The sequence below is a fragment of the Neltuma alba genome, unplaced genomic scaffold (genome assembly GCF_004799145.2).
Source record: "Neltuma alba isolate B1F8T4 unplaced genomic scaffold, ASM479914v2 tig00010136_pilon, whole genome shotgun sequence".
NCBI classification, from domain to species: Eukaryota; Viridiplantae; Streptophyta; class Magnoliopsida; order Fabales; family Fabaceae; genus Neltuma; species Neltuma alba.
Genome location: NW_021635083.1, coordinates 1 through 10066, shown reverse-complemented (window position 1 = coordinate 10066; position 10066 = coordinate 1). Strand labels below are relative to the sequence as shown.

Below are 10066 nucleotides of genomic sequence, written 5' to 3'. Positions count from 1 at the left end.
CAATATTTCTGCGTCTACTTAAAACTTGTGGAGATTAATTACTTTGCAGCTGTTTCAGACTATAAGCATCAGAATTTAGCTTCCAAACCACAATTATTCATAGCATTAATTACGAAGCTGAGCCACTTTCTCTATGCGTACCACTCTGGTGAAGTTAGTTGAAGGGAAAATTTTGGTTCTAAATATAAGTTACATGTAGCATATTTAATATTTATTTTTCAATTTTACTCTTATTTAATTGTCATTGGAAAAAGAGAAAGAATAGAGAGAAATGAGAATGAGTTGTTGAATATAGAGAGAGAAAACCTTAATGAGGGTAAAATTGGAAAAAAAATGTCAACTTAATACATTCTTTGGTATGAGAAAATGAGTTATAAGCCACTTATATTAAAAATCAAAGTGGTACTTAAAGCTTGTGGTTATGAGAAAGAAATTGAGTTCTGCTCGTTTGCTTTAAGTCTTGTCCTTATTATTCTTATACGGTCACATTTTTCAATTTTTGTGGCTCTCTTCATTTAAGCTTTTTCTCGGTTTTCATGCTCTTGCCATCAATTGAATCACTGTGACAATATTTTAAGAATATAACTTTCATTTTTATCATTTTTCCGCAACCGCTTTGATTTTTAACTGATGACTCCCAATAATGTGTAGATTTGCATTGAAAATTTTATTTGCCTTGCGAGCCATCTAGCATGGTTTTTAGCACGGATTTAAAATAATAGGTTCCGAATTGCTTGTGCGAAGTTTTTTAATGGTATATTATTTTGAACCCTTGTTTGGTACAAGGTACTTGTGGAGTTGGAAGCTGACATTAACATTGGGATTGCCAATTTTGTCATATACGATGTATTCTTGACATTAATATTCACATTGAAAAAGGGTAATTTTTTTTAAAAAAATACAATAAATACTTCTTGTTATATCTTATAATTTGAGAATTTGTTTGTTTGGTTAAGTGGTGACACTTCAAATGAGCCTGTTTGAGTCTCGATAAGTGATTATGAAGCATATGTATCTTGTTTAGCAAAAGTTTTTGAAATCCCCATAGATCATGATTTCAGTTTCTATGATACATTTGAGCATAACTACTAGAAATTGCTTTTGTGATTTGAAAATCCTGAAGAGGAGATTCAACAATGAGAATTTATGCTATTTATTTTTATTAATAATAATTATTAAATGAAAATTATATTTCAATAATAATTATAAGAGTAAAATATTCTAACCTCCCTTGTATTTTGCCCTAATTAATTACATGAACCTCCTTTTTATTTTGAAAACATACACTTAAGTTTAAATCGTTAACTCTATTAAGAATATTCTAAAAAGATACTTTTTAATTAAAATTTATATTAACATACTTTTATTTACTAATTTACCTTACATACTAAATCCCTAAATTTGGCTAAAAAGTTTTGAAGAATTTGAAGTTTTTTTTTCTTATCCTTAATTTTGTCTTTAATTTTTGGCAAATAGAATAAATTAATTAAAAGCTAGTAGTCACATTTCACCAATTTTTTTAAATTCAGATCATTCAAAATTTTCTCCCCCCTCCATTCTCCAATTTTCACGTGGTCATTATCTTTTTTCGATGCATATCTTCACTTTTTTATTCCGTGCATCCATGGGTCAACCACCAGCAGGCATACCCAAATAATTGCACAAATTATTGATCCATTTGTTAATCTATCAATTTCAAATAACTGCATCACCAGCCAAGTGATAATGGTATAAATATTAGAAACTTGTGAGTTCAATTTTTAAGCCTTATTAATTGATAGTTCATAAACTATCACCTCCAATGGCTGAAAATACAACCACTCTGTTCCCAGAAAACCAAACATGTGTTGAGTCTGAAAACGAGTTTGCTTACAATGAAGCACATGAAAAACCTAGCCAAGAGAGCAAGGAATTGCTTCTTTCCCTTCCTAGAGAGAGAGGTTGGATTAGCCCATACATTTATCTCTACCAAGATTGCTGGTATACACCAGCTCGAGTCCAAGCCATATGCTCTTTTCAAGAGCACTTCCAAGCAAAAGATGGTGATATTATTATAACTTCCTTACCAAAATCTGGTACTATTTGGCTGAAAGCCCTTATCTTTGCCATTGTGAATAGGAATCATTTCTCTCCCTCACAAAATAATCATCCTTTGCTCATTTCCAATGCTCACGACCTTGTTCCTCACTTAGAATTCAACCTTTATGAAAGTAAACAGATTCCTAACCTCTCCAGCTTTCCTGAGCCAAGACTTTTTGGTACCCATGTTCCATTTCATTCGTTGCCAGAAATGCAAGATAATCTATATTTATCGCAACCCATTTGACCATTTTGTGTCTACTTGGTTTTTCTTCAACAAAATTATACCATCATCATTACCCAAATTATCCCGTGAGGAAGCCTTTGAGAGGTATTGCAAGGGGATTATTGAGTTTGGTCCATTTTGGACGCATAATCTGGGTTATTGGGGGAAAGCAAAGAGACACCAAACAAGTTTCTGTTTCTAAAGTATGAGGAATTGAAAGGAAACATCAAGTTCTACTTGAAAAGAATTGCTGAGTTCTTGAATTGCCCGTTTGACTTGGAGGAGGAAGAAAGTGTTGTCGTCGATAAAATTATTGAGCTGTGTGACTTTGAGAAGATGAAGGAATTGGAGGTAAACAAAATGGGAAAATTTATGCAGAGGCTTGATTACAAGGACTTCTTTAGGAAAGGTGAGGTAGGAGATTGGGTGAATCATTTTTGCCCTTGGATGGAAGACAAATTGTCCAAAGTGATGGAAAAGAAGTTTTCTGGTTCTGGTTTGTCCTTTTAATAGTTATCTTCATCCATTTAAACCATTTATGCATCATGTTTTCTTTCTCAAACTAGCTAATTAAGCTGGAATAAGGATATGTGTATCATCATATCATAACTATGGTATCGTGTTCCAAACATGCATCAGGATTAATGTTTTCGTACTCTCAATAATATTTTATAGATATCCAGTTTGCATATTGCATTCTCTTTTCAGAGTCGATTTCACATGAATAAATTGTGCGCGCACACACACACACATATATATTGGTAGGCACAAGTATCCCCTTTTCGGAGGCAATCCTTGTTTTTTGCTTTAATTTGATAATCAGATACACACCTTAAGTTGGCTTGGTTTAACTGGTGAGAAGAGAGAGATTTTATCAAAGGGTTGGTAATTAAAGTTGTATTTATATCATAAGTAAACTCTTAATTTTTTTTCATATTAATTAGCTCTTAATTGTCTTGGCAAAGCTGAATTAAGATGAATTAAGCACATGCAATGAGAAATTATTATTATCTACTCCGTTAATCTCTAAGTGTTAGATTTGTTCAACTTCAAAATAACTCCATTGAAAATTTGAAGACAATTAAATTGCCATACTTGCCATAACTTCTAACTTTTTTATCATATATTTCTAATTTCGTTTTATATTGACTTTTATCCAGAATATTCTAACCTGTAGTTTTTTTTTTGTTGCCAGAATTCTGAACTATAGTTTACTGACACACTTTAGATCATAGTTTAAATTATATACCATTATCTACAGTTAGTTATTTAAATGAGTTGATAATTTTCTGTACTCATTGAGTTCTTTTACTTTAGTACGTTCACGAGATGAATTTTTCAAAACTTATCAAATAAATAAAAATTAGTTGTTTAAAGTGGTGATTCTAATTAGTAATTTTATATTTTAATAAGTTGTGATTTCATTTCAATTCTTTAATTCTTTAAAGAATTTCATTTTCATAGATATAAAATTTAAAATAAAGGTCATTAATAAATTTATTGTTAAGAATATGTAAATTGAAAATTTTACATTTGAACTCTCCCTTTCATATTCTAGATGATGGCACCGATGAAGGAGCAAGGTCATTTAAAAATTAAAAGACTAGCAAAAGATTTAATAAAATTATGGCAATGAAATGAAATCCGAGATTTAATAAAATGCAACCACAAAAATGAAGGCCTTAGTTGTCCCTCATAATGGCCATATAATGTGGCTTTAGTTTCTCAAAAATAAAATCTAATAGAAACAGATGTTGAGCGGAAGTGGCTCATCCTCCCTTAACCAAGTGTCCAAGGTTCGATCCTCACCTTGGGCATGGAAAAACTTTAAAATCCTGAGCCAACTGTCCCACCCATCGAGGTGTCTACAAGCCAGTGAAGGGATTAATCACTGGGTCTGCTGGTGGATACCCTGATGTTTCATAAAAAAAAAAAAAGAAACAGATCTCTAGACAGCATAGATGAATAGAACCACAAAAATGAAGGCCACAAAAGGATGAGATTCAAAGAGACCAAACACTACCCCCTTTCTGTCTCGTCACTATTTTTCTGATAAAAATATCTCGTTAAGTCTTTCCTATAAAGCACTTGTAATATACAGATTTGGATTAGTGATAAACAATTATACTTTTAGATGATTATCAATTTTATAAGTGACACTAGCTAAAATTAATATTGGTTAATTGTACTTTCAATTTGAATATTTTTTGAATACTCTAACTTTTCTTGCATTTTGCCCTTATTACATGGACTTTTTATCTATTGTGAAAATATTTAAGCCTAAATCGTTAACTCGGTTAAGAATATTCTAAAAAGATATTTTTTAATTAAAATTCATATTAAAATACTTTTTAGTTACTAATTTACTCTTCATAATACTAAATCTCTAAATTTTGGCTAAAGGTTTTTGAAGAATTTTTTTTTTCCTTTTCCTTAATATTTTTTTTTGGAAATAGTTATTTGTTTAATATTTTTCTCATACTGGGATAGAAAATTAAGTAATTTAGTTGATGCAGACATAAAAACCTTGAATGAAATTTTGATTAATTTTTTTAAGTATAATTGACCAAATGCGTTATAAATGTTTCTAACAAAATTTTTATTTAAAAATTTAAATTATAAATTTAAATGATTTCTATAATTTCTCAAACTTTGATAATTTATATTATATGATAAAAAATATTTATTCATTTTATTTCCTAGCCATTTAAAGAAACCCGGATAAATAAATTTCATTATATGTGATGAAGAATTAAAATTAGAAAAATTTTATAATATAATAAAAATTAACAAATTTTATTACATTTTAAAAATTTTGAAAATACATGTATTAAAATTTTTTGGTTGTATCAAAAATTATTTTATTGATAAATAGCAATTTTAAATAATTTTTATGTTAATGACGGGTGTTTTCGGTCAAAAAAATTTTAAAAGTCAAATTTAACAATTAATTAAGGATGAGATGGATGGAAATAAAATTTTAAAGAGTAAAATACTCTAACTACCCTCTATTTTACTTAAATTACAGAAATCTCCTTTAAATTTTGAAAATATATATAAACATCCCTTGAAATTGAAAAGGCATGTTATACAAACCTCCTTTGTATATTTAAAATTTTATTTTCATTTATCTAAGTGTTAGGTAACCGTTAAGTTTGAATTTTAAATTTCTCTTCTGACCAAAATACTCCTCCTCAACATAAAAATTATTTAAACATTTATATTTGCTAAAAAAATATTTTTTGATACAACAAAACATAATTTAGTACATGGATTTTCAATTTTTAATATGCAATTAAATTTATCAATTTTGATTGTATTATAAAATTTTATCATTTTAATTTTTACCGCATAACGAAACTTATTTATTTAGTTGTTTTTAAAAATGGCTAGAAAATATTAAATAAATATTTTTTCATCATATGAGAGACTATAAAAATCATTTAAATTTATAATTTAAAATTTTTAAATAAAAATTTTGTTAGAAACATTTATAACGTATTTAGCCTATTATATGTTTATTTAAAGAATTAATCAAATTTTCTTTCAAGATTTTTATGTCTATATTAACTAAATTAATTAATTTTCCATCCCAATATGACAAAAACAGTAAAAAAAACTATTTGTATAAATAAAAAATAAAAATTAAGGAAGAGGAAAAGATTTTAAATTCTTCAAAACATCTTAGCCAAAATTTAGGATTTAGTATTATAAAGGGTAAATTAGTAAATTAAAAGCATTTTGATATGAATTTTAATTAAAAATGTATCTTCTTATAATATTCTTAACAGAGTTAATAATTTGGATTTAAGTGTATGTTTTTAAAATTGAGAAGAGGTTAGTATAATTAGGACAAAGTATAAGGGATGTTAGAGTATTTTGCTCAATCTTAAATATACAATAGAAATTTTGTGCAATATATATTTTAATTTCAATAGAGGTTTACATACATTTTCAAAATAGATAAGATGTTTCTATAATTTAGGTAAAACAGAGGGGTGGTTAGTATATTTTAACTTTATAAAATTCATAGTGTTTTTCATAATTATGTATCTATAAAAGATTTTAATAAATGAAATCCAACATAAAATATTTTCAAAGTCAGTTATAAAAAAACAATCCAAACTGAAAGTACAAGTAGCATTACTTTTAGCCAATGTCACTTATAAAGCTCATGGTCATATAAAATTATAGTTGTTTATCACTAATCCAAACCCGCATATGACAAGTGTTTTATAAGAAAGACTTAATGAGATTTTTTTTTATCCAAAAAATAGTCACGAGATAGAAAGGGGGCAGTGTTTGGTCTCTTTGAATCATAACCTTCTGTGTAGTAGTGGGAATTAGGGTCCGCTATGCAGGGTTGAAATTTCAGAAATGAGACATTTTGTTAGGCTTGACCCTTAAGACTTAATGGGATATTTCTTCCAGAATTGCAACATACCATTTGTTCAATCTTCCTATAACAACATCATCTAGCACAGAGCCCTCCAAGTCCTCTACAGCCCATCTTCCATTTTGAATCAACTCAGCAACATTCCAATTCTTCATGTCCTCAGGAATTTCAACAATCTGATCCAGGCTGCCATCAAAACCCTTAATCCATATATCTTTCCACAACGTCACATCAGACCCATTTCCTATTCTCCAAAACAAATCTTCTGTCAGCACATTCCTTCCATCCAGAATACTAGTCCACAACCAAGAAGCCCTACCACCAGTAGGTTCATTTCATTCCCATAGTTTTATTATTTCTCCTCCGGTCTTTTAATTTTAACGACTGGTAAAATTTTTCCGAGCACTTAACACTGCTAAACAAGTTAATGGAAAATAATAATTTCCAAGTTTTGAAATTATTATTTATGAATCCACCGAAAAAAAATATCATGAAGGTTCCATAGAACAAAAACGACCGGGAATTCATTAACTCTCCGAAAATGAGATAAATTTTTAGTTTTGCTATGTTTAAAAACATAAAAGAAATAACAAGCATTAAAAAAAACGATATTATTTAAGAAACTACAATAAATAGAAAAATCACACAAAAAAAAAAGAATAAAACTACTAAATCCCAAATTAAAAATTTCTAAAACTGTGTTGTTGTTTACAAGTCAAATGTGGTCAAAACCTATTAAAGTGTAAGAACCAAACCTGATTTGAGATTTAGTAATTTTAAACTTCTTTTTTTGGACTCTCCCTAAATACTTTCCGGTGACTTATAATAAGAACTCATATATCTTTCCTACAAATGTTTTATAAAAAGGATCGGCGGGAGTGTTTTTTATTGGAAATGGAAAGATAGTGAAGCACGATGAGGGGCAGCGTTAGGTTTCTTTGAATCTTATCCTTCTGGCCTTCGTTTTTGTGGTTCTCTTCATTTCTGCCATGCTGCCTAGAGATCTGTTCTATTAGAAACATCAGGAGCGGAAAAATAAACCATATTATTGAGATATTTTGCATTCTGTGGCTATTGAATCAACTTTCTTACACACCAAAGCCACACTAACTTTCTTTTGAGTATATGTGTGTATTATGTTTTGTTGTGAATATACAGCGTGGGTGTGTTAAAGAAGGGTCCCTCTGATATGTCTGTTTCTTCCTGTCGGCAGATGCCATTTCTAGGCATGTCTCCTGCCCCACTGGGGCCTAAAACTATAGTTTGTCGAAAAACAAGTAATTGATCTTGAAGTCTTCAAGCGCTCCTTTCTCGCATAAAACTTTTCATTCTTCTGTCACGCTGTGTTTTTTGTAGAAAGAGTTCATTTAATCTTAGGGAGTACTATTTTCTAATTTACTGAAGGATTGAGAAATATCATTGTTCAATTCTAGTCCTTTGGCACCACTTGAACCATATGTTCATTATTTTTATTATAGGGGTTGCCGACATGTTTTGTGTGGTGCACTCAATCATACCGTGAAGAGTTTCTCCATACTCAAATTGTTGATGTCGTTATTTAATTTTATTACTGCAGGATGTTTTCAAACTCTGACATGGAAGCTTTGTTGAACAATTTGATTTGATTTTAGAAAATCCGAAAGACAAATTTTGAGATATATAAAGAAGTAACACATACAAGATGCTCCTGATGAACGACTTAATGACATGGTCGAGTGACTTAATGCTTCAGATGACCAGGTAATATGAGAAAATTTACTGCCCTTTAAAATATGCATGCATTTCATACAATTAATGGATACAAATTCATATAAAGACAATATTACAGCAACCCAGGGAAATCAAAACTAATGCATGTTCTCATCACTGCCAGAGAAAACATTATGGCGTTCATACGAATTTATAGCTTAATTAGTTGAATAGAATAATTAAAAGGATAAACCAGAGCCACCCAACTTATCTTCTATCACTTTGGACAATTTCTCTTGCATCCAAGGGCTGAAATGGTTCACCCAATCTCCTACTTCACCTTTCCTGAAGAAATTCTTGTACTCATACTTGTGGATAAATTTACCGTTCTTGTTAGCCTCCAATTCTTTCATCTTCTCAAAGCTACATAGCTCAATTATGCTTTCAATAACACCATTATTTTCTTCCTCTGAGTTGAATGGGAAACCCAAGAATTCAGCCATACTTTTCAAGTAGAAATTGATATCTCCTTTCAGATCTTCATACTTTAAAAACAAAACCTTTTTTGGCATCACTTTGCTTTCTTTCCAATAACTCAACATATGAGTCCAAAATGGACCACATTCATTGACTCCCTTGGAGTACCTCTCAAATGCTTCCTCACGAGATAACTTGGGCAATGATGGTGGGATAATTTTGTTGACGAAAAGCCAAAATGACACGAAATTATCAAATGGGTTACGACATATGTAGATTATCTTGCACTTGGATTTGGTAATAGAATCAGGCAATAAATGAAATGGAACATGCGTACTAAACATTCTTGGTTCAGACATGTCGGAGAGATCAGGAATTTGGTTGTTTGCATAGTAGTTAAACTCAAAGAAAGGCACAAGGTCATGAGCATTGGAAATGAGCAAAGGATGATTTTGTTGACACGAAGAGAAACAATTACGATTCACAATGGCAAAAGTAAGGGCTTTTAACCAAGTAGTACCAGATTTTGGTAAGGAAGCTATGATAATATCACTATCTTTTGCTTGGAAGTGCTGTTGAAAAGAAATTATGGCTTGAATTCGAGGTGAAGGGCACCAAATGTCTTGGTAGAGATAAAGGGATGGTAAGTCCCAACCCTTCTCTTTGGGGAGAGAAAGAAGCAGATCCTTACATTCTTGGCTAAGGCTTTCAGATTCTTCATCTTCAAGCTCAGCATCTGGATGGGATTTTGTGAAGCAAGTAGTAGAAGTTGCAGCCATTGGAACGCTGGTGCAACCAGTAATCATAGGCATTTGAATAGTTCGCTCACTGGTTGAATTCGTTAATTTATAGAGAGCTCGATCTTATTAGCCACTGATTTCTGCCATTATTGGTAGATAATGTCATCTTGATTTTTCATATTAGATTATGTAGGGTCACTTAACCGTTGATAATTACAGACTCTAATTGAAATTGAGACTCGTCACATTCATTAGGACTCATATGGAGCAATAATGCATTTGAAAAAAAGACGAGGTTGTCTACGTGGAAAGTGAGGGAATAATCGAAATGTTGTGATTGTGACATCATAAATTTGGAAGATGTCATGTGGATAAAAATACGAATAGCATTGGTTGGTTCTACTTCACATTATTTCTATTTCTATCCTCAAAATTGGTTTGGATGTGATGAGATTTGAA

At 30.5% G+C, this 10066-nt stretch overlaps 1 protein-coding gene and 1 pseudogene across 1 annotated transcript; one reads left to right on the top strand and one right to left on the bottom strand.

Annotated features, from left to right (window-relative positions):
- Positions 1–1801: 1801 nt before the first annotated feature.
- LOC114754436 (cytosolic sulfotransferase 15-like) lies at positions 1802–2815 on the top strand (annotated as a pseudogene).
- Positions 2816–8544: 5729 nt separating this feature from the next.
- On the bottom strand, positions 8545–9707 carry LOC114754434 (cytosolic sulfotransferase 14-like). Its single transcript, XM_028943195.1, has one exon. It carries the CDS (start codon positions 9677–9679, stop codon positions 8630–8632), a length of 1050 nt encoding a protein of 349 aa, XP_028799028.1. The 5' UTR covers positions 9680–9707; the 3' UTR covers positions 8545–8629.
- Between the last annotated feature and the right edge of the window lie 359 nt (positions 9708–10066).